This window comes from Polypterus senegalus, chromosome 17 (genome assembly GCF_016835505.1).
Source record: "Polypterus senegalus isolate Bchr_013 chromosome 17, ASM1683550v1, whole genome shotgun sequence".
Classification (NCBI taxonomy): domain Eukaryota; kingdom Metazoa; phylum Chordata; class Cladistia; order Polypteriformes; family Polypteridae; genus Polypterus; species Polypterus senegalus.
The window spans coordinates 18,360,836-18,387,131 of record NC_053170.1 but is presented as its reverse complement, the minus strand read 5'-3'; the positions used below and the strand labels follow the sequence as shown (position 1 = coordinate 18,387,131).

Sequence of the window (26,296 nt, the reverse complement as noted above, 5' to 3'; positions counted from 1 at the left end):
CAAAATATCCTTTACAAACTATGGAGATGTGATTAGTAGCTACAAAAGTTAATGTTGATAGAGAAGGTTCCAAAAGTTACCAGTGGTTCACAAACATTTTCCATCATTAATCTTGAATATTTAAATGAAAATACACAATTTTCAGTGTACCATGCTGTACACTATTAACTTGCATTGCTGACACCAACAGAATGGAATTTATGGCATTTTCAACATATCCTGATCCTCCTGTAAGAAGGAATTGGAAGAAACTATGATGCTTAAGAACTGGCAATGTCTTTCATATTCTCCAGTGTCCAGATTTTTGTAATTCATAGTGACTAAAAGTACAAATTCTTGTTTCTTTTTAAAGGAGTAGAAACCTCTCAAGTCATCAACTACTATTTTGTACCTGTGACTTGGTACCATGACTTTGCTTAGTAAGTCCCTAAATTGCTTTTTTTCAAGCAGCCCTTTCTAATTTACAGTTGTGTTCAAATTTATTATGATCTATATTTGGCTCATGTACATTCATGATTATAAATATGTATGCATTGCTGTGAGTATTTTAAGTTTATCTTTTATGAAATGGATGGTTACGTTTGCAGTGATGTGTATATATATATATATATATATATATATATATATATATATATATATATACACACACAATCTTTCTGCCTCTTTTACCTATTCTTGTACAGCACATTGGTTCAACTGTAAATATGCTTTATAATTAAAGCTTGATTTGACTTCACTTAACTATGCACTAAAGCATCAACACTACTTAACTTTCACTTACTCAATATTTCTTTAGCTAGTCAAAATGCACAGCTGAACTTTGCTGTGTACATATACAGTATATATAATCTTCTAAATGTTTATTAACAGTAAAAACAACAAAGCAATTCAGCAGAAATATAACAAAAATGTTTAGTCACCAAATTGAAATCTACTCTATAAATATAAAATCTTAATCCTAAAAGTGCAACGGTGACGTTTTTATGTCATGTTTTTTGTCACGCTTTAAATCGGGCTTATTTTAAAACCTACATATATATGTTTGGTATCATTCTTTTCAGAATTTATCAAACTTTAATGTGATCTTGTTAGATTTTCAGATTCTTATTCCGTTTTTAAATTATAAATTAAAAAATATCAAGAGCTCACATTTCGCAAGATGGGACTTTGTGCCAAGAGATTTAACCACGTCTGTGAAATAAAACACAAATGGTAGGACAGCTGCTGTACAGGCTTTTAAATGTTCGAAGCGCTATGTGAGACGCAGATCACGCAGCGCGGCAGCAGCAACAGCTGATCAAGCAAAGAAGAGGTAAAAAAAAACTATTTGTTTCCCATTGTATCACCATTTAAGAGGGGGTTTTGGAGGACTAACTGCATCTCCTTGGGATCTGTTCTCACAACGCAAGCGGCAGAGACACGAAGTGGTTGGCGAGCAAGGCAAACAGGAGGAACCCCCTAGTATGTATATATATATATATATATATATATATATATATATATATATGTGAATAATGGCGCTATATAGCGCCCGACCCGGCACAGACTACGCAGAGGCATGTGTTCACACTCAAGGGTTTTTTTATTTGTTTTCTCTTCAGCCGTGGGCACACGTCTTCCCCGTGTCTCACAGGCCCAACCCAGTCCAAGCACAAAAACCCACACAAACCAAACTTTCCTGCTCCACCACTCCTCCCAGGCAACCTCGTCCTCTTCCTCCCGATTCTGGCCTCGAGTGGAGGTGGCTGGCCCTTTTTATACCCCACCCGGAAGAGTTCCAGGTGGTTGACCACCTGGTCCTAATTGCCCTTCCGGGTGGGGCTGAGAATTCAAGCAGCCAGGCTGCGGAGTCCATGCAGCTCCCCCTAGCGGCCACCCGAGCCCCCAACCAGGCAGTGAAGGACTCCATCTCCCATGGAGCCCTGCGGGTGGTTGGGGAATCACCGTCCGCCATGGAGGCTGCCATCAAGCTTCCCGGGGTAGGTACTGAACTGTCCATGGTGGCTCCCCCGGAATATACACAACAGGGGTGTCCCGGCCGGGTATGGGACCCAGCTGTCCGTCACAATATATATATATATATATATATATATATACTGTATATATATATATATACACACTGTATATATATATATATATATATATATATATATATATATATATATATATATATATATATATACAGTATATATATATATATATATATATATATATATAAAGTAGACATATATATACTAAATGTGTTTTATTTTTTTCTACTCCCACATTAACCTTTCCATTTCTGCATTTGTCCATTCTTGCATAAAATGTAATACTTCCAAATAAAACTCTGTTTTACATACTTAATACGATTCAATAAATGCTCCAATGTTCAACCATTGGGCTACCACAAACAACCAAAAAAATAAGAATGCTCATAGAAATAAAATGGAGTGCTCAAATGGCAAGCATTTAATGAATGGAAAACAGTGGCATGCTGTATATCATGCAGCAGGTAAAGGTTCTCCTTCTCTCTGTTGGAGTCAAAGAAACTCACATGTTTACTACATTTACCTGATGCACTGCCAGAACAATTGATATGTCATGTACTGATCAACTGGCCATCGAAAAAGAATAAAGAAGAATTTGCCCTTGTTGCTTAGTAAACAACAGGCTTGTTAGTTTAAGAACCAAATGAGTCAATTTTACATGTAAACTTATTAAGCATGTCAGCCTTATTTTGTCTTGATAAACATGAACATTTTATTAGAATCGAGGCTCGTAAATATGACATTTTATTTTCTTTTATGGCATGTGTATTATAGATATTTTGTGAAGATATATATTTTTTTCATATTTTTTATGATAAATTAACAAAAAGACAGGTAACACATGTGAGTTACAATTTAATTATAAAAATCTTACTTTAATATAGTACATAATGCTTCTAAATGGCTAGTTATACATGAGCTTAGTGGAAAAAAAGTAAAAGGATAAAGAAAACAAATCAGAATTGATATCGGACAGTTCTAGTAATATAAAATTGGTAATCAGTATCAGCCATAAATCACAATCTGTAAGATAAATGATTTCTGACAGCTATCCATACCAGTGTCATTTTTTCACATTTTGCTTCCTGCAACAAGCACATTTATGAGGAAAAGTTAACTTCCAATGATTTAACTTCTAAATTCTTCAATTAGTGAAGTCTCAAATGTCTCTCATGTTGAACCTGGAATGTTTCCAGTGCAGCTTCTGTATTTTAATAAAATAAGATAACCACAATAAACCTTTTTCTTATAAATTTTTAATTCTTTACTCTACTGTATTGTATACATCACTATTAATGTGAAAATATACAGTGCAAAAACACTGGCTGCTTGATACCATTAAACAGAATAGCAAATGAACAAGAGCAAAAAATGCAGCACTGACAGATACTACAAGAATTTTCCTGACAAGGTCATACAGAACTTTGCAAAAATTAAATTAAAGAAAATCATTAAGGACATCATTCCTACAACACTAAATGCCCAAAAATCTTTCATACTCTGGCCTTTCATCCTTTTCACATATTCTGTATATCCTTTCTGCTTATTCTGCTTCAGGCACCTACTAATTGCCTTAGCACATGATTGGAGTTTTCACATTTTTTTCATTTTCCAAAATAAAAGTACATTTCAAAAAATTTATAATTTTAGAAGTGTAACCTTTATTGGTTTTCATACCTAAAATATGGCATGATTTCCAAAGAAAATGAACACTATCTGTACACATCCCTTAGTGATATTATAAGCTCTAACTCAAAAAAGCCTTCTAGTTATTTAAATTGACGCATTCCTGAAATTTGCCTGCATTTCATAATGAATGACCCAATAGTCTTCAACAAAATTTATCATCAATATGCCTTCTCAGCTACTAACAATTTAAGTGAACAGAACAGAATAATAAATAGACATTTTTTTATTTAAACTTGTGCATAACTACAAGCAATAAATAAAGAGTAGTTATAAGAAAAAGTCTTTGCATTCCACTCTTTCCCACCCATTCAATGGTGACTTCAGATAAATATCAGAACAAAATAGAAAATTAATAGTGTACGCTCAAGTGGCTGAGGAAGAAAAAAGTAATGAAGAAGCCCATGAAAGCAAAAATACAATTATAAAAAAACACAAGAAAACAACGTCTTTAAATGAGAGTGACGTAAACAGACTAAAGCACAATGATAATTCATTAGGCTCTTCCCTTGAAGACATTCCCTTTGCATTTTCATTACAAATATATGTGAATGTAACCTACAATACAGTTTTGCATAACAATGAATCCAGAAGATATTGCCTCACTACACATCCTCAAGTTCTTACTGCTAAGGCCCTCTGTATTTCCCTCTAGCATAATAACTACCATATATGCAGAATCCATTATTTTTTCTTCTCAATTGAGCACATTTTGTCTATAATTTGCCCCTGAAGCCAAATTCCTGCCTCAGAGTGCACAGCAGTCCATTAATTACTTAGGTAGGTCTTGAACTGTCTTATGATTTAGCCAGAATAGTCAACATGACAAGAATTCAAGGTGAAATGAACTTTATTAGTGGAGAAAGAATGCACACTACCAAATGAGATTTAGGCACAGAGATTTAACATTATGGTTTTATTGATTTAAAAGTTGTCATAAACAAAATGTAAATTTACATATACTTACTTAGAATATAAAACATAGCCATTACCTTGCTGCATATAACTATTCACACTATACTTTACAGCCCTTAATGATTGGATATAAGATAAGGTCAATGCAGGAGGATGTCCCATTGGTATCTTGGATTAGAGATTAGACAGGCAGGCTGCAATTCGTGAGGCTAGATAACCGAGTGTCAGAACATGTTGTAAGCAACATAGGCACCTCCAAGGAGCCATCCTACTTCCATTACTGTTAACTCTATATATATACTGTATATGTCAGACTTTAAATACAATTATGTGACATGCCACTTACAAGCATTTTCAGACTAGTGTGAAATCACAGGGTGTATAAGGGGTGACAAAAAAATCTATTTCTACTCAATGACTTTTCTGAGTGGTGTACTTTGGACCATTTGTAGATTAATAAAAAAAATTAAGGAGATGGTGGTCTCCCACAGAAGGTAGCAGAAGTTGAGCTTATTATTATTTAAAGAGAAATATGGACAAGGTTGAGAAAACCAAAGAAATATACAGAAAAAGATAGAGTTAACTCTGTGCAATTCAAGAAGATTCACATCTTTTGGTACTGGCAGTTCTTTTCTGCTTTTGTTCCATCAGTCTCTAATTATAATTGTGCTCTTCTGTGCAGTAGAAGAAGCACATGTTACACTTCTGACCAGACAATGTTGCTTTTCTGCCATTTTAACATTTATATATGTTTAGACATGTATGTAGCTTTATGAATATATGACTCCTGATAATTTATATGCACTCCTGTAACATTGCAGTTTCTCCTTAAGCTCAAAGAGGTTTCTAGCATTTGTCAGTGCCACTTAGAAATGCCACAGTCAAAAACTCAAAATACACTATTTAAACTGTTACAACATGATTTGCATGTTTCCGTTTTAACTTTCTGGTATTGGAGAAAGCGATCACCTTTTCACAGGATTGTGTAAAAGTTAATGCTCATTTCATATGGCAGAGCTAGATATTGTTATGGGCACATACACTCATGTGACAAATATTTATTTGTCTCAATTGAAACAAAAATTCAATCTACTCTTATAAATGGGCAGCAGCTGCCCTACTTTCCTCTGCTGCCAACTGTTGCTTTAGGAGGACTCTGTCACATTCCTGCCCTTTTTTAGAAAAGGTTAGAATCTTTTTTTCTAATTGATGCTCATGAAGAAATTACTTCATGAGGGCCTTTATACGTACACAAATTACTGTCCCCTTGAGATCCCTTATCTTTTCACAGTAAAACATACAACTGCTCCCAAATTATAAATGTAGGTTCCTCAGCTGTGCCATTTCTGTTGTGGTCTTCCCATTCTCATGCCTCTTAATTTCCACTAATGTCCCCAGTAACTAACTCTCTGTCTGGTGAGTAACCTGTCATGATATTTAATCTCATTATACTATATTTCCTGAAAATTTGAAGTCCATAAATTATAGTGCATTAGCACAGTGGGATACCATTGATACCATACAGGTTTGAATTTCTGAAAATTCCATGTTGTCCCCATGCATGTATCAAGAGAATGCTGTTTGTCCTCCTGGATCTCAAACACATGCATGTTACGTTCACTGGACCATCAAATTTGTCCAACGAGTAAAAGTGTGCATTAGTGTACCTTACAATCGACTGGTATACCATCCAATGTAGTCTCCTAGAATAGGCAACAGTTCTTCAGGTGTTAAGGTGGATTTATAAAAAAACGTTTATTTATACAAAAATATACACTCGTTTTTAACTAACACAGAATTATTTTTTACTAACCAGTCAGAATAAGAGAGCAAATTACATTATGATCTAAATTAATTTAGCACATTTAATATTTTGTAATACCAATATATTTCATGTTATAGAATGAAAATGTACTTTTATTAACTATGTATAATCAAGTCAAGCCAAGTTGGGGAGCATGCACTGGTACAGTGCGTTGCCACACCAACTACACGACAAAACAACTCGGGATCCCAGTTGGCAACTCCCCAGGCAGACACGCAGTCCAGTCCCACCCTCTGGAAATGACCCTCTATCTGCTGCAGACATTTGTTACGTGGGCGACCCCTTGGCCCGGTCCAGCCACTCGGGTCCCCAACAATGAGGATCTTACAAGCCGGATCACCCTTGGGGAAACGCGTCACATGGCCATAGTGCCGTAACTGACGCTCCCTCACAATGCAGGTAATGTGCCTCATTTGGGACTCCACGAATATCCGCTCATTCGACACAAAGTCAAAACAACAGTACCCAAGAATTTTCTTGAGAGACACAGTACCAAAGGAGTCCAGTCTTTGTCTCAGGTCACTGGATAGCGTCCATGTCTCACAACCATATAGCAAGACAGGAAGCACCAGGACTCTAAAGACCTAGACCTTCGTCCTTTTGCATAGATATTGGGAGCGCCACAAACCCCTTTCCAGTGACCTCATGATCCCCCCATGCTCTCCTAATCCGTCTACTAACTTCATAGGAAGAGTCACCATACATATGAATGTCACTGCAAAGGTAAGTAAACCTCTCGACGAGGTCAACACTCTCTCCACAAACAGACACATTGCTGATGGCTGTGCCCAAGAGGTCATTAAAGGCCTGAATGCAATAAAAATATAGTGTATCTTTGAGTATTAGTTTCAGTAAATTGAACATCCAATGGTAAGAGAAACATTAGCAGTACAATACAATAAATAAAAGTAATATAAAATTAACAGCTCTGAGCGAAATCTAACCCAATATCTAAAAAATTATTAAAATGCACAAACAATGTCTGGTACCATTCCCAAAAGTATACAACACAATAAAAACAAATAGGATGCCGATGCCTTCTAAAGAAATGTGTCAATAACATTTTTTTCAAACAACCCAAACTTCTAAATTTTACACAAAAATGTTGGGTCAGATATGTATGGCTGATGTCTGGTTTCAGTAGGGACCCCCCAGTAGCAGATATATCAGTCATGATGAAGTTTTAGACTTACAAAGACAATAATAATACTGGTTTACGATTACCGATAATACATTAAATAGCTCAGCATTTTATACTCTGTCTCCTAAAAAAGTGATCATCAAGCCACAGACCTGATTCTCTGCAACATTTCCTGTTAATAACATTTTCTGAGGTCAGACTCCAGTTTGCAAAAACTAGGCCTATTATACAGGAGTATACACAAGAGTTCTCCAAAGGCGCTTTTCCACTGCATAGTACGGCACAGCACGGTTCTGTACAGCTCACCTTGGTTCGGCTCAGTTCGGCTCGGTTTGCGTTTCGACTGCAGTTTAGTACCGCTTTAGAGTGGGCGGGATTATTCACGTGTCGTTATAGTTGCACCACCTCTACTGCCGTGACACCGTGGAACTTTTACAACAACACGCAGACAACGACAACACTTTAGCTCGACGACGCGCAAGGGTAAGCATCTAAAAAGCACATCACTAGCTAACTTTTATCACTGTTGCAAAGCATAAAATGAACTTAACTGCCAGTGTAACATTAAAATGCTGATTCTGTATATTACAGATCTTCCACATTTTGCAAAAAAGTCGCCGCAACAGACCATCTGTTTGGACATTTAACCGTGCCTCAGAGTGGTGGGATGTAATTGTTCCCGGTTTTACAAACACTCAGTGGCTGGAGAACTTTCGAATGTCTGAAGAAACATTCATCCACTTATGCAACAAACTGCGTCCAGCGATGGAGAGACGGGACACAAACTTCCGCGTGTGTGTACCTTTAAAGAAAAGAATAGCCAGTGACGCAGTAATGATGATTTTCTCCGGCCAATCAGTGACCAGCAGAGTTTACATGTCACGTTTTGGTAACGGTTCGGCGCGCTTGGAACCTCGGCTGAGGTGGTACTAAAAAAAGGACCAGGTACCAGGTACTGTTCCCAGTGGATAACCCCCCAAAAGTGAGCTGAACTGAACCGTGTCGTGCCGTACTATGCAGTGGAAAAGCGCCAAAGGAGTGATCAGTTTTGCTCCTGCTTTCCATTTCTTTTTACAAGAATTGTCAATGTTTTAACTACTGACCAAACTAACATAACAGGTTTAATCTTCAAACATTATAAGACTGCCTGGATGGGGGAAAGAAAAAGAACTTGTGTATGTAGTGTCGTATCAGTAACATTAGGAATCTAAGGAAATGATTGTTGTTTTTAAGAATGAAAAGGTCCAACTCCCTTTAACATCCTTAGGACTGCTGAAGTGCTGATTAGCTGCTTTAGATTTCTAGATATTTTCATCACTAGCTAACCTGGACTAGCCACACTTCTGTGAGATTCATGAAAGTACATGAGCTTCTGTATTTTCTTTTAGTAGAAATTAATCCTAGGTACAAATTTCTACATATTATATGTGCAATTTAAAAGACTACTTCTGGTATTATCACAGTTTGGCAGTATTTTAAATTCTGACCATAGGTCATTAAGAGCACATCGCAATATACCACACAACTCTTGCTTTGGTGTATTTAAGTTAGTTTAAAATTAACTTGGCAAAAATCTGACCCTTCATGGTACAGTATAAATAAACTGGTGTCATTTTCATGTTATTGAAACTTTACCAAATTTCTTAAAACTGATAATAAAGTTTTATTTAAACATATTTTTATTTCATGTTCATGGTATTTTAATAAGAATATCACCAGTGATATCTCCACTGAAAAAGATCTAGATTTAAAATAAAGGGATTATTATGAAAGCATACAGAGTATGTCAATAGTCTGAATGAACATTTGCGAATAACATCTTAAAACAGATAAATGCAGAGTTGTGGTGGGCTGAATTACAGCTAATTTCTAGCCAGAAGAAGAGAAAAACCCAGCAAGAAAAGAAAATAGGAGTAGTAAGACTGAATTCGGAAATCCCACTTGTCCCATGTGAAAGTGTCCCAGGGTGTAATCCATGTTGGTGTGCCTTTGGGTCATTGAATTTGTCATTGTCTGCCCTGACTGGAGCACTGACAGGGATCAACAGCCTAGTATTTCATAGCTATGGAGAAATGGGGAGTTTTGAGCTGTATCTGTATCCAGAGGTTTTTCTAAACTTGTAAATCACATGATCATATATAAACTGCAGCCTGGCTGCCAGGGAGAATGGAGTTGACAAGTAGAAAACAATGCCTCACAGTCTGCTAGCAAGGGTGACCAGATAAAAAGAGAAAGAGAGAGAGAGAGAATGAAAATTGGAAGGTGAGAAAAGTGTGGGAGTTGATGAAGAAAGCATTCAAGCTTCGCTTACAGGTAGTAAGAAGTCACAGAATCAAAGCGAATCACAGAATCAAAGGCTTATGCTGTTTATCATTTTACTGTGCAAGTTCATGAGTATATATTTTCTCTTCCACTAGTTTAAGTCTCTCTCTTTATTTGAAACAAGTGTGTATGGCATTATGTCAGCTTTGTGAAGGTAGTGAGAAGTCACCAATAACATATCAGACTATGGAATACAGGACTGCATTATGTTATATATAATGCTCATATTATGTAATATACAAGTAGAATGGTAGAATAAACGTTGGAATGGTTTCTTCACAGCTCCACAGTTAGCTCAGTATCCAATCTGGCTGTTTTCTGTGTGGAGTTAGCAAATTCATTTCATGTTCATGCAGGCTTTCTCCAAACATTCCAGTTGCTATCCATAGCTCAAAAAATGACACGTTAGGATTAATTAAAGACTCTAAATTAGAGAACGAGTAAATGGGGCTGTGTGTGAGTTTACTCTGCAATGGACTAAGTGTTTTGTCAAGGTTTTGTTTCTCTCTTATCTATGACAATTTTGGCCCCCGTGATTGCATTTAATGGACAAAGCAGGTTCAAAAGAAGTGTGAAGCTTGATTTTGAACGTGCGTTTTCAATTCCTGCATTTTTAATGCCAAATTTAAAACTGTTTAAACTGTTTCTATAAAATGCACAAAAAGCAAAAGGATAAATCTTTACATTTTAACCCATTCACGTAAATATTTGTGGAATATCTAAATTTCTTGGGTACCACTGCAATTAACACCATTGCTTATGATATTTTTTTATGTGAGTGCTTATTCAAATAGAGAAGTACAACAATTGCTGTTATACAGTTGGAAGTAAAACACATGTGAAGTGGGACACCTACAAGTGTAGTTGGGGGAAAAAAGATAAAGAAGCAAGTTTCACCTCAAAATAAATTCACTGGCACAGAGAGAAATAGCTGACTTAAAACTAGAACAACTGTACAAAATATTCAAAGGGTGAGAAAACATTATATACTCAAGAAATAGCAGCCAAATCCAGAAAAATGTTAGCTTGATCCTTAGTAAAAACTAGAACACTTTCAAAATAAACAAATGAAAATTTTTGTGGTGAAACTTTGGACTCAGCAGATCTGAAAATGTGCCATTATTCTATGAAACAAGTAAACCCCCTAGCCTAATCTACATACCACATTTGAAGTAAATTAAATTTTCATTAACATCATTCATCACCACCAGTTTATTGGGCATTTTGCTGGTTTTCCAAGTTTAGTCAGTTGATCTCAAATCTTCTTCTCCAAAGTCTGTGGTCTTCAGCATCCTTAAGAGTAAGACTCATTCTTTCTAATTTTATAATACATTATTTCAACCATGCCTTCTTTTGTCTCCATTCTGTTCAGGTTTGTGCACGTTCCAACCACCAACTCCACACCAAGTCTTTTTCTTAACTCAGCACTCACATTCTTTCTCACTCTGTGACATTTCTCACATTCAGCTGATCCTTCATCTCTATTCTTTCAAAAGTTGATACTTGTTCCACCATAACCAGTCATATCTCAGTCCCATAGGGCATATTACTCCTCATACAACTTTCATAAACATGCCCTTCAATGCCAGAAAACTACTTCAGAAGTCAAAATTAGGACAGCTCCAAGAATTGACTCCTTTAGAAGTCAGAATGGTGACATCTCCTGGAATTTCTTCCCTGCACCTCCAATACTCCCTATCACTGTTGTGTGTTACTGTTTCAGTATCTTCTTCTACAATTCAATTCACTTTTTACGCTCAGTACAAGATCATCGGCGTACAGGAGCTCCCATGGGAATTTTTCATGCACTTCTCTATTCACCACCGCCATCGCAATCACAACAATGAATGGATGCAATACAGATTCCTGAAATAGTCCCACATTAACTTTCGCTATCCCCATGTGCTGTCCTGACCAACATCATGCTTCCTTATACACTGCCATTACTGCAGACACTAACCAAATGCCCACACCTTACTTTGCCAACTGTATCATTTCTTGCTGCACCTTCTTTAACACCATCTCCATATTTACAAATGCATAACGCAGCTCCTCACACTTTGCCTGATGATCGCAATGAATATCATTATACCATGTATTTTTCTCCTGAAGTACATTAACAATTGGATCATTTTTTCTTAATCTGATTAATTCATCCACTTTACTCATCAATAATTGCTCATCTTCTTACACATCCCAGTTTAAAGGTCAAAATATTGGACTTTAAAGCACAAGGCTGCAAGTTTAATCAATTCCAGCTACTATGTCACTAGGTCCCTGGATAACCCAGTGCCTTAAATGTTAAAAAATGTATATATTATTAGAATTGAACAGAAAGGAACTATATAAAATAACTGCCACTTACCATTTTGCCTATTTACTTTCTCATTTCTATGAAGTTTAATACTGCTGTTGAATTCTTATACAATACTGTCTTACAAATAAAGTGTGTAGGAGCTTGGCATTATTTCTGTTCATGAAGGTGTCAAATTCATTTAAACAAGTCATTTAAAAATATGAAAAAACCTTATCTGAAACAGCCAACCAACGAGGGGTGAGAGGGCAGTCTTCTCTGTATGCTGTGTTTAAAATCAAGTTGACAGAGCAACCTATCAAAGACAATATGTTAACCGGTAGAGACTGCCTTACAAAGAACTCTACAGATCTAAGCACACTATTTCGAGCCGATATCTAGGCCATCTTTATGACAGGAGACAGAAAAATGCATGTCCAGTGTAATTTTTACACTGTTTTTCCCCTTGTTAATTGATATTTCTAAATTAATACACCGAGTGAGGCTACTTTAACTTTCAGACACAAGTATCCTCATTGCTTCAAGTAAAATATCATCATATTAATTTGTTTTATATTTGTGATTGCTGGTCACCAACAAAGGTAATGAATTGCTGGGAAAATATCTGCAGCAGTGATTTTCAAATGAGCTTCCAATTTCAAATGAAAAAAATTAGACAGCAGAAGATGCCATACAAGACACTGACTGGCAATTTACAAACTGATAAATCTTTGACTACAGTTCAATAAGTTAGCAATTGCCCAAGGGAAATGACAGCTACTGAAATGCAGGAAGAAAGCAAACAGTTTGTAAATTAACAGCTTGCAGCTTCATTTTCATATACTTTGTATTCCTTGGCAATTGAAGACAAAGCTGCAGAAGTAATGAAAGGAATATTTTCTGCAATATACTTTAGCAAAAGATACACTCACGATTCTTTATATGCCTTTATGTTTTACAATTACCCACACACATTTGAGCCTCAAGCTCTGTAAACAATATGCCCAAAAAACCTCTTAAAGAGACAATCTGGAAGAGAATTAAGTTTGAGCAAATTATGCCCCCAAAATTACACATGATGTTAGAAATAATTTAAGAGTTACTGCAAATAGCAAATAAAATTTTATTTGTCACATAACAATTATACATAGCATAATATGTACCTAAATTCTTAGATGTTAAACTCCAAAAGTGTGTTTAAAATATCATAATTTATTTCAGCTTTGACACTTCTACTGATTCCTTCTAAGGTATGCATTTTGGAGACCTTCCCTATCCTGCCTTCAATGCTGACCACATGGAGGCTCTCATTCATTGTAGCCACTGTAGAACTGACCACTGCAAAACCTGCTATAAACAAGAAGGACAATACCCCATCACCACAAAAGCAACAATCCATAGCTATAAAAATGGGTCACCCTACCAGTCACTGAAAAGTGAAAGTTACACTGACTCTAAATAAAATCCCTGCTTATAAAATACCTTGATTGCAAGGCTTGCCAAGTTTTCCCTTCACAGTATGTTCTATTGTATTGCAAGTGCTTCTGGTCATTTTGTGAAGGAAAGGGCAGCAAAAAAATAAAACCATGGTGTTGTGATGTGAAATTTTACACACAAGTTGATAAATATTTTGTATGTCTTTATTTGTAACTTAGACAAAGCAATGTAATAATAGTGTTACATTATTGATAGTAACAGCAATAGTTTAATAACTCCTTCCCCCCTTATAGGACTAAGTCTCTTTGTAATTTCACGACAGGGTTGGGGGGAATGCCTCAAACAAGTCTGGTAAATGTTTCTCTGCAGGACTCTCAGTTAACCCCCACAGGAAATCCAGGCTGCCTAACTGCCAAGCTTTACCTTAACACATGGTTTGGAGGGCAGGTGTAAAGGTGTTCTATTCCGCCATTGGTCTGAAGTATGGCTGCTTGGAACTAGCTTTTATCAAAAGCCTTTAAGTACCATGACGCCCTATTGGCTCTAGGGGTTGGACAGAAAACCTACAAATTTGCTTGCTTTACCTCACCCTCTCTCTCTCTTACCAAACTGATGAAAGACCATCTCACACCATGAAATGAAAATGACAACACAATGAAGCGCACAGCTCGGCAGCCATATTGAAACAAGCATGAGGCCTGTTCTGAAGAAGGCCGACCTTAAATGATGCCTCAACTAGAGATATTTTAAGTAGCTAACAAGTCTGTGTGCCACCTGAAACTACACATCAACATTTATCAGGTTGTATGGTTGCCAATTGTACCTTAACTCCTGCTTTTCTTTTACTACACCTAATTGCCTGAGGTTATAGATGTAGAAGGGAAGGTGGGGAGAAGTTATATGATACAATACCTTAGAAACAGTGGCAAGTCTGTGGGATCTGAGGCATTCTGACAAAGGCTACATATTAATAATACAAAAGGGGAAAGTAGAGTAATATATCACTCTACCAAGACAAAACACGTGGCTTTCAGGTATGGCACCAATCAACCAATCATTACATCCCTACACCTGATGAGTGATGGTTAACCTTTCTAATCATGGTTTATGAATGAGTTTAGGCTGAGTAATATTAGTTAGAATGTTACACTGGCAAACCAGGTAGGAAACTTATATCAGTGGTTCTCAAAGCATGGCTCACTGACCACCTATGGTCCAAAAATGTTAGTCAAGTGGATTGCTAGAGAACAGTCATCATAGTAGAATTGTGAATTTGAAATCTCTCAGCTATGTCAGTTTATTATATAAGTACTTAGATATTTATTTATAACAGGCTGCTGTCCAACGTCTACAGTACTAAAAGATCACAGCGAAACATCTAACACTACCATCATGAAGTACATCATCCATCTTTCTAGTGGACAGTAACTGTTAACTTTGTAATGTTCCAACAGTGTCAATGTACAAGAATAAGAGAGAACTTTATTAATGAATAACAGTACAACAGCTGTCATGCCTCTTTCACTGCTTTTTTGCACAAGCACATGGGTTCACTCCTTACTACGATCCTACAGTTTATTTAGTAAGGTGAACAGTACTGTATTCACTTGTAGAACAATATATGCTCATGCTACATCATAGAATACAATAAGAGTGTCAAACTAAGACACTGGAGGGCCACAGTAGCTGCACATTTTCATTCCAATCATTTCCTGTTCTAAAATTGTTGATTGCTTTTTCCTGATAGCACAATAAAAATATTTTGTGGACCTGACCGAATCAATATGTCTCAGACTTTCAATTTGTTCTTTTCAAATATTCTGTTGAAACATCTATGGTTTGATGGCCACATAGGTGCAAGCAGGACAAAGTTGCTAGTCATAAAAAAGACTAGTACTTGAAGGCTCTGAAATAAGGAAAAAGAAATCTGTTCAATTTGTAACAATGCCAAGTGTAAAGTAAAGTATGGAAACTACTGGTTACTAATTACAGGGGAGGTTATAACAAAACCTTACAACCACTGAGTCCCTCCAGGATCTGAAGTGGACATACCTGTACCACAGTAACAAATTCTACTTCAATGCTGTTCCTTCCTGCTCTGCTCCTGTTCTCTTGTTGTGATCACCCCCCAACTTGTTCCTCTCCAGTAAAACCTTTATTGCTCAATATGGATGTCTCCATTTTAAATTTGCCTTAATATCAGCTTTGAGAGACTGCCTCTGGCAATTAGAATCATCATGCAGTTGGTAGCGTGCACCACTTTAGCTGCATTAGTGCTGTTTGGTTGTCTGCTGTCATGCTATCTTCATGGCTGAGGGACTGTTATTGATGAATGGCTGATATCCTGAGCTTGAAAATGTAAAGTAGCAACACTGGATTAGAAACTTTAGTATTTTTCAAATGAACACATCTAGTAAAATAAATGTGGTACTTGTAACACAGAATTACACTAACAAATGACTTTTGGCAGTACGTCATCTTCATTTTTCTGTCACTTTACTTACTTAGTTACTTGAAACTTGTTCTCTTTTGACAATTTTTATGTAAAAATTGAATTAAACTGAATCTATTCACCATTTACTTCTAATTTTATTACTTATGTGTTGACATTAAAAAAAAAATAAAGGAAAACTGAATCTATACACTGTTCAGTTTTTACATTTTTCTGCTATTTTTGAGTGTATATAAATCACGTTCACTATTCTGATAAGATAAAATGTAATTTTCTATATTTTGCAAAATGCCTTTATTTCTTTGTCAAATTCCCCTGGTTTTTAGTCAGGGAGGCAAAAATAACCACTTAAAAATTGTTTTTCTACATACCTGATGTTCTGAAGTGAATTATCAACTTAACTACTTTTTGGCACCAATTGTGTATAAATTCAAGGCTAACATTCCTACATGAGCACCATGTATAATAATGACAGCATTATTAAATATAAGATATCATTCTCAATCTCACTTAGTTTAGCTCAAGATTGGTGGGGGACAGAGCCTATCTGTGCAGCATCACTCACACAGCACTCAACAGAGCTCCAGGTAATTGCAAGGTTCTTTCACACATAGGGCTAATTTGGACTCACCAATTAGCATACCACATATGAGGAAGGGAAACTGGAGAACACTGAAAAGAAAGCACGAAGAGAGAAATGCGAAGACTCCACATGGACAGCATCTGATTTGGGGAATTGAATGTTTGTATTACCTTATTATTTAAAAACTGTGCTCCAGTTAAAAAGCAAGAATACTAAAACTGTCTTATTATTAAGAAAAAGAGACAGTGGAGATGCAGTATCAAAGTGTTATTGGAAAGTTATCTAAATAAAAACAACACCAATGTAGAATGTTAAATAATTGACTAGGGCAGCATGGGAGTGCAGTAGTTAGTGATGACACCTCATGTATTTCAAGTTTTAGGTTTGAATCCCAGGGCCAGTTATTATCCATGTGGAGTTGCACATTCTCTCTAAGTCTGTATTATTTGCCACCAGGACTCCAGTTTTACTTTGTCATTCCTAAACCCGTAAAATTTAGGGTTAACTGATAATTCCCAGTTTTAAGACCTCTTTTTTCTCAGTCTCCAGCACTAAGAATTTAGTCCAGAATACAGCAATATCTAACCCTTATCCCTCTGCCAATCCTGGTCACGCTGAATCCAAGTCTACAATACTAGGTGCAATCCCACTGCTGGTAAGTCGCCTCTTTTAGTTCAAATCACACTGCCTTCTAGCTCTAATATCGCTATATCTCATTTCTAATCCTAACTATTGGTTCACAGTATTAACCACAATCTGTCTGTTTTCCAATTACCATCACTAACCCCAGTCTCACTGCCTCCAGTTATCAGTGCTAATCATAATGACATTTCATTCCATTCTTAAGCATTAACTCCAGTCTTCTTTCTTTTAACCATTTGCATCCCAAGTAACAAACTCTAACAATAATCATTCCTAATTTCACTCACCAGTCAAATCATAATCACACCACTACACCATTTTAATCACCCTGTCACGCAAACCACCTCCTACAGGGCTGGTTCTTACCTTCTGTCCTATATAATTAATGTAGAGCAGGCACTGCTCCTTTAAGTATTGGATTTAAATAAAAAAGATGGATATGTTTTGCCTAAATTTAAGTATCATTTACAAATAAAAGTTATGTTGTGGATTGTGCCAGAAACTACTATTAAATAGTCTTGATTTCATATACTATAGAGTGCTTCATAACAATCATCATAAGGTACTTAAAAACCAGGCAAAATTATATGTACTGTAACACTCAGATCTATGTGGAAAATAGGAAAAAGGAAATAAACCTGAAAGCATTGAAGTGTGAATGGATCCCAGTGTAAAAAAACATCCTCTTGTGTACACTTAATAAAATATGAGAAAACAGCTGAAGCAGAAAGATAAAGAATATTCTCAAAACTAAAATGGGAGAGAATATGCTTCCTAAGCATGGAGATGTATTCATTTGGTATATGATAAAGTATGGCATTTTATAAAGTAACTGAACTGTTTTACAGTATATGTTGGACAGCAATGATGCTGCAGACCTCCAGAAGTGTAATTACAGACTAGAACTGTTATTTCTATTGCAAAAAATCCATGTTTGCCTTAGTGGAAGTGTAAGATTGCAGAAATGTGATTCAAAGGCCACACTTCCTAGATTACCCACTGTACCTCTTTTATATTGTGCCAGTACTACACAAATCTATTATAATCACAGATATAGTTTTCGTTATGACACATTCATTAGATGTGTAACATATTTGCATCTGCATTTTCTGGACGTGTGTTATTAACTGTAAGTGGGGAGCTAGAGACAATCCAGGCAGTATCAGACACTGCTTCATCACAGCATGCGTTCATGCATACTCCCATAGCAATTCATACCACGTTGACGTAGTTTTGCCAGTGTACACAAAAGAATGCCTTTGAACTATTGGAATAAACAAACAAAACCATAATGAAAACATGTTTACTGAATACAGATGATTAAACAATGTCCAAGTGCTGTGAACCAGTAGTGCTGCCTACTGTGTTTCTATTATGCGTACTTTTTCAGTTATCTGTCCTTAGTTTATTTTACGTGAATATCTCCCCACTTCTACAACCCCCAGAAAAAGTTGGGACAGTATTGAAAATGCAAATAAAAAAAGTGGTTCTTTCAACTCTATATTATATATCAAGCACATCTGCCTCGCTTAAAATTGTCCAAAATGTTTCCAGGGCAAAATCCAACCTGCGAACGTTGCGATCGTGCTCCAGCCTCACTGGGCCACATGTTCTGGACCTGCACCAAATTACCATCATTCTGGGCCCAAATCTTTAAATGCCTATCAGACAGCCTTGGTGTCACAATCCCTCCTAACCCACTAACAGCTGTGTTTGGTGTACTTCCAGATGGGCTTAAAGTGGAGAAGGACAAACAAACTGTAATCGCCTTTACTACACTATTGTCACGTAGACTTATCTTGCTAAACTGGAAGAATCCTAACCCACCTCTTTTAAGTCAGTGGGTAACTGATGTTATATACTATTCGAAACTGGAAAAAATCTAATTTTCACTTAGAGGATCTGTGCAGAACATTTCCAAAACCTGGAAGGATCTGATCAGTAACATTTTAGAATAAGCTTTTAAAGCACTGATGATTTTTCTTCTCCATTTATCTTTATTCACTTATTAATTCATCTACAGTACTTACTTATTTTTACTAGCCTTAGGTTTTACTCTGCTGGCTTAGCTCTCTTTCTGAAGGGTGGAGGTTGATTTGTTTTCGGTCTTATGTTTGTAAAAATTGATTTATTTGTATGGAATGTTGTGTGATTTTAATAAAATCAATAAAATAAAATAAAAAGCGATTCTTAAATTTTTTTTAACTTTTATGTTATTGCACAGTACGAAACCAAGGTATTTTCTGTTTAGTCTGGTCAGCGTCATTTCATTTGTTAATATACATCCATTCCTGCATTTCAGGCACACAACACATTTCAAAAATTAGGACAATTAATGAGGTAAAATAATTATATAATGATTTCAAACAGGTGATGTCAACAGGTGACTTTAATCACTATTTGGTACAAAACTATAATACAGAGTTTCATTCACAAATGCTACTTAAACCTGTACTGTGCAAAAAACAAGACTTATGTTAACCATGTCCAGGAGCAGCATCTACCTCTCTTGGCATGGAGGCATCCAAGATGGACCATTACACAGTGGAACTGTTTACTGTGGTCAGGCAAATCAGTATTCCAGATCTCTTTTGGAAGAAATGGACATGTGCTCTTAACCAAAGGCAGAAAGGACCATCCAGATTGTTATCAGAAACAAGTGCAAAAGCCAGGGTCTATCCTGGTATGGGGTTGTGTCAGTGCATCGCAGCATTAATGCAGAAAAGTACATTGAGATTTTAGAGCAACATATGCTGCCTTGGAAAAATATCTTTTCCAAGGTTGTCCATACATTTTTCAACAACACAATGCAAAACCACATTCTGCACACATTACAAAGGCATGGCTGCAGAAAAAGAGGGTATTGGTACTGTACTGAGCCACCTGCAGTCCTGACCTGTCACTTACAGAAAATGTGTAAAAAATTTTGAAACAAAATATGTGAGAACGATGACCCCATACTGTTGCAGGAAGAATGGGACAAAATGACACCTGAAACGCTTCATCGCATGGTATCCTCAGTGCCAGAATGTCTTTCAAGTGTTGTGAGAAGGAATGTCAACATTACAAAGTGAAGAATGTTTTACTCTCACAGCTTTTCTTGGAATTTGTTGCAGGCCTGAAATGCAGAAATCGATGTACACTAACAAATGAGGTGAAGTTGACCACACAAAGAATGGAATAGTTTGGGTTCACACTGTCTGCAATGAAGTAAAAGTCAAAGTAAATTTAAGAATCACTGTGTTTTTTCAGATTGCATTTTCCATACTGCCCTAATGTTTTCTGATTTGGGGTTGTAAATAATTTCAATAATAAATTTCTGCAGTATTCTAGAACTACCTACAAAATCACTAAAAAATCAAACATTTTATAATGGTAGATGTATTTCAGAAACCTGAAAGACAAGGATGACTGCAGAGCTTTGCAATCAATATTTTTCATTCTGGTAATTAGTAAAAGTGTGAAACAGACTAAACAATAAAAGAATTCATGATTAGAAGAAAATTACTATTCCTAAACAAAAGCACCAATATTATATTGATTATAATTCTAGTCACTATTCGCTTAGCATGATGCAGGAATAGCACATGTACTCGAGGGCAGTAAATTGTTCTTCCATTTATTTTCTCTTATGGATTTGCCCCACTCATCAACTGCAGTAGGACCCAGAGAAATATCTCTAAAAATCTTTCAAATCCTATATTCACTCATGAATAATATTTTTATTCTGATTTTTTTAAATATCAAAAAGCCCATATGGGTCATTAAAATTATGTGCACTGAATACAGTGAAATTCTCATCTGCATGTTCATCTGCCACTTTCCAAAGTCACAGTTAGGGAGCATAGCAACCTTACCTTAAAGCTTCTGTCTTCTTTACCTGAAAAATATCTTTACATAATATTCTTTCCTCAGAATGAAGTATTTCCCGTATCAATCTCCACCCAAAAAATACATTAACAGTAGCTATTCAATACCCTGTCAATCAGCATAGGCTTAGGATTTGCAGAAAAGACAGGAATGATTTTAAGAAAAGTGATGATGCAGAGGCTGCCTGTAACACTGCTTAAATAATATACAGTATGCATACTGTTACATTTGAATAAGGAGACTGACATCTATATTTTTAAGGAATACACGGTTGGACCTTTTGTCTCAACTTCACTTATATTGCGATGCAAAAAAGCTGCTATTCCTACCAAAGGGAAGTGACAAAGAGATCATGGGAATCTTTGGATTCGAGTATTAAAGGATTTAATTTTCATATTTAATGCTTACATTATCGAATGCCCAAGAGAAGGTGATGAACCAGCTTGCCTAGGTCAATAGGACTGTTAATCTGTCTGTTAAAACTGACCATGAACCATCCCAGAGGCTTATTTTCTCCAGGAATGCTACTGACTAGAGTTTTTGCTTTCCTCCCCTCTATTGAAAGTTTAATATTAAGAATGAGATATTACATTTGTCATGATTTTATGTTTATCAGTTTGAATTTGGTCTGCTAATTATGTGTTGAAGATAATGCGCGTTAGCTTGTGTAAATGATATATATAATGTTATAGCTGGCAACTTGTGAGAGCACTATGTGCCCAACCTCAATGAAAAATGTTTTACCAAACAAATTGGAATTAAATGGGCACTCCTTAGAAGCTAATAGACAATCAGCATGAGCCCATGATATAATTAAACATTCACGCTTATTTCAGATTCCAAAACTTTTATTACAAAAGTGTATCACAAACAAAGTTATTAGATGAAGAAAATCAATGAGTGTGTGTAATTTTTTATGAATCTTCATATGACTATCAGATTGCATAATCAATATGCAGTAACGCATTCCTATTTATCAGCATATAGCTCTCTGAAAATTTCATCTGTAAATGGAATGCATTTAGGCATTTCATATTCCCAACAGTAGCAGACAATGTAGACAACCACACATAGCACGTTACAGGTTACAGTGAGTCATAATTAATGTAAGTAAATAAACAAACAAAAATAATAGTGTACTAAGATCTTTATATATTAATAGGAAAATGTTGACTTGGAAAGGAAAACATTTATAAATAGTCCCAGAACAAAATATGCTCACTACATGATTTTTGTAGCATTGAAGCATATACTTCAATTATTTGTAAATGCATTTTAATTGTGACCACCTATTTTCTTTAATTGTTCTTCCCAGTTAAGGAAACTAAGGCCATCCCCAAAGTATCAGTATACAAAGCAAAATGTCAAATTGAAGTGCATATACTCAAAATCACTTCACTTTACCAGTTCAGAGCTGCTAATCTCCCTGCTAGGAACTATCTGAGAGATAATCAGCAATCTTAGAGGAACCTTAAGTAATATGTATTAAACCTATAAAACACACACATAAACCAGCTTAGCCAAAAATTGTATTCAGTGCTGTAAAGCTTTTGCAAGTGGGATTTCTTTCTACATCCCAAAAATGTAGGTGTACTGTATGTGATACAAAAGACTGGCACCTCATTCAGGCTAGGAGCCCATCTTGCACCCCGTGCCCCCAGTATAGGTACCGTCTCTCCAAAGCACTGAACTAGATAAGCAGATGGAGCAAAAGGAAGTACATTAATCTATTTATTTTCTGAATTGCTGCTTCTAATATAGGATCATGTGGAATCACACCCTGATGGCATCATCCTCATTTAATGCAAGGCAAGAAATAACTGTACTGGAGTCCATTATCTCACAGGATACATTTACACCTTTACTAGGCCAATATTTAATCATCAGTTAATCTAACATTCACAAGTTTGGAATGTAGAAGGAAGGAAGCTAAAGTACACAGAAAACCTATGTTAAGACAATTAGAACATGTAAACATCAAAAAGTAACTGAGCCAGGTACTGATCTTGGAATTATGCCCAATTGCCTTTCCATTACAAGAATGCAGCCTTTTTATAGGTTATTTCGACATCAGTGCAAGAAAAAATGACAAAAGACAGGATGTCAGGTTTTCATTGTACACATGAATCTGCATAGTTGGCTAATGAGCCTAGTATGAATATCTTTGAGATGTAGTAGGAGGAGGCCTGAACATCCAGAGAAAATCCATACACACACAGGAAGAACGTGCACATTCCACACAAATGGACAGAGATGGTAACTGAATTGAGTGTCATCACTCTCATTCAGTTCAATTTTTAAATCTAATCAGTTTATCAAAAATATTGCACACAAGTCAGGAACAAAATATGCAGAAGAAAACACACATTGACAAATTTCCAGTGAGTAAGTGTGGTAAAGGTCAGATAACATCAGAATAAACCTGTGGAGTTGGAAAACAGCTAGCAGCCCAGCCTCTGCACATACACTATTATAAGAACACAAGTAGTACAGACAATTGAGATTAAATATTTATGCAATAAAGCAGTCACTATTCTGTTATGAATGCGATTGTACACATTTACAATGCACCATGAACATAGCAAGTACCCTTACCCACATATGAAGCACACTGCCTAAATGTTCTGTCAGAATGGGCTTTGGCTCATGATGACTTAAACCAATATACAGCTACAACAGAATAAGGTATACCCCTGCCCTGAATGGGAAGTCAGGTCATTGCACACTCACATGGTACCAATTTATCAACCTAAGAGAATGTATGGACTTTGGAGAGAAAACTCACATAAATACGGAAATAACATAAACCTACAGAGAGCACCCCAGTTGGGTATCAACCCAGAGTCCAAATGTTCAGTCTAATTTGTTTAATCCAATAAATATATGTACACACACATACATACAGTATGTATAAAATATATATATATATATATATATATATATATATATATATATATATATATATATATATATATATATATATATATATAATATGTACTGCTAAAGTAAAAAAATATACATTTAAGAATGTCACTCTTGATCAAAGCACAATGTCATTTTAATTACCTCTCAAGTGCTACAGTATAAGCCCAACATAAATATCCAGAACACATGCAGAAACTACCACTGGTAATGTTACAAACATTATTCTCTCAAACATAAACTTATTTACAGTGCATGTAACAAAAAACTGAAATAAACTATCCAACAAAAAAGCAATTGTTTGAAAATTACTTCAACAGATTAAAGAGCTGATTGTTTACTGACGTTCTCAAATGAAACAATTCATAAAATTCTTAATGATGAAACAGTAATAATTTACAGTAAACATACAAATATAAACTCAAAAACAGAAAACTAAAATTCCTTCATAAGTCCACATGCCCAATTTATCAATTCACTCAATTTTAAATTTGCCTATATGGCTATTTTTCGTTCATTATGCTTTTTTAAGGTTTCTCTTCATTACCCATTTTTCATTAACATTTTATACATTTACTAGCTTCCACACTAAAAGGTTTCCTTTTTTTCTGTTGATGTTCATTTGTCCGGCCCCTTTACAATATAGTCTCACTGCAAATTTGATTACGTTGCCTTGTCAGCTGTCTCCTCCTCTGTCCCTTCTTGCCTCTCACCTCTTATCAGCTACCTTCAGACAGTCCCTTCCTCTCTCTCTCCTCCCTGGTCCCTCTCCAACAAATATTTCTCCGTGGCAACCAGGGAAGTCCTCCGAGACTGCAAAGCAAACACTGCACACAAAAATACTGTGTTCAGAAGATGAAATTACAAAAACTATATCTGCAAGCCAGAAGAATAACTGCCTTTCGGACTGTTTCACATCTCTTTGTCACTGTGCCAGTGCTGTACCTAGTTGGTCTTATGTCAGTATTTCATGATCAGCATGACAGATTTCATCCCCCATTCTGATTTGCTGTGATTATTAGCCAGTTTTGATGAGCAAATGCTTGCTCTTCTGAAACCTAAAACACTGTCATTTCCATGTTTCTTCAATATCTTTCTTTCATGGTTAAAGTAAAATATCCCTGCAATAGCTATTCATTTCTGTTTTCTTCTCAATTGTACCACACCTCTGCCTTTCATTCACCATGATATCCACATTTGTAATAACTGTATCTTCTTAGTTTTCCTCTATTTAGTCAGATGTTTTATCTTTAAGCATATCTCTCTCTAAGATTATACTCCTTGTATTGTCCACAAATCCACACATCTATCATCATAGCCTTCCCTGTTTTTCACATTCTCAAAGTCAAACCAACCTATTCACAGAAATGCAATAACATATGCACCTGTCCATATATCATTTAATTTAATATGTCCATCTGTGTGCCTGCCTCTGTATGCATACAAACTATTATTTTGCTAAAAAAATCTCCTAAGGAAACAAGCCTTCAAACAATCCCCCTGATATCTTATAGCCAGCAGTTGGAAAACACACAAATAAAAATACCTGCTACTTAAGTATGCATGGAGATAGGGTTGACATGCCTTGAGAAGGTGCATTTCCCATTCTGCAACACGACCCACTTGTCTTGGGCTATACTGTTGCCTGCCCTCTTTTCTATTTGCTCTTTCCTTCCTCCTTTTCTTTCTCTCTTTCTTCCGAGATGGCTCAGGTCCAATCGTGCACTGATAGCCGAGACGGTTATGTGTGTGTATGTGTGTGTGTGTGTGCGTGTGTGTGTGCTTGCGTGCGTGCGTGCGTGAGTGAGAGAGAGAGAGCAAGAGAGCGAGAGAGAGAGAGAAAGATGCTCAGCACCCAAAGAATGAGCAAAAAATTAGCTCATGATAGATTAATGTTCTCTCTCTCTCTTGCTTTCTCTCTCCCTCTTAAAGATACAGTACCATTTTGCATTGCTATAGGCAACACATGCTTTCACGCTGGGAGCTATTATGGTAATCAAGGAACAGACAGGAGATGGACCTGCTTCTGCACTGTGCACAAGCATTCACCCATGAAAAGAAGGCAAAGCTTTTCAGTGGTTAGAAAATATATGGACGTGAATGCCTATAGAGCCTGTTAAATAAATAAAATAACAAGAAACAGCAGCACTGTGGTTTATGAGCAAAGCAGTGTTAGCA

At 36.1% G+C, this 26,296-nt stretch overlaps 1 protein-coding gene across 2 annotated transcripts in view; it reads right to left on the bottom strand.

Moving 5' to 3' along the window:
- The window catches only part of si:ch211-278a6.1 (SRC kinase signaling inhibitor 1), a 234,677-nt gene extending 208,767 nt beyond the window's left edge, over positions 1 to 25,910 (bottom strand). For both annotated transcript variants that reach the window (XM_039739277.1, XM_039739278.1), the window contains exon 1: positions 25,703 to 25,910. In XM_039739277.1, coding sequence (XP_039595211.1) covers positions 25,703 to 25,724 — 22 coding nt within the window. In that variant the 5' untranslated portion in view covers positions 25,725 to 25,910. The remainder of the gene's footprint in view (positions 1 to 25,702) is intronic.
- Between the last annotated feature and the right edge of the window lie 386 nt (positions 25,911 to 26,296).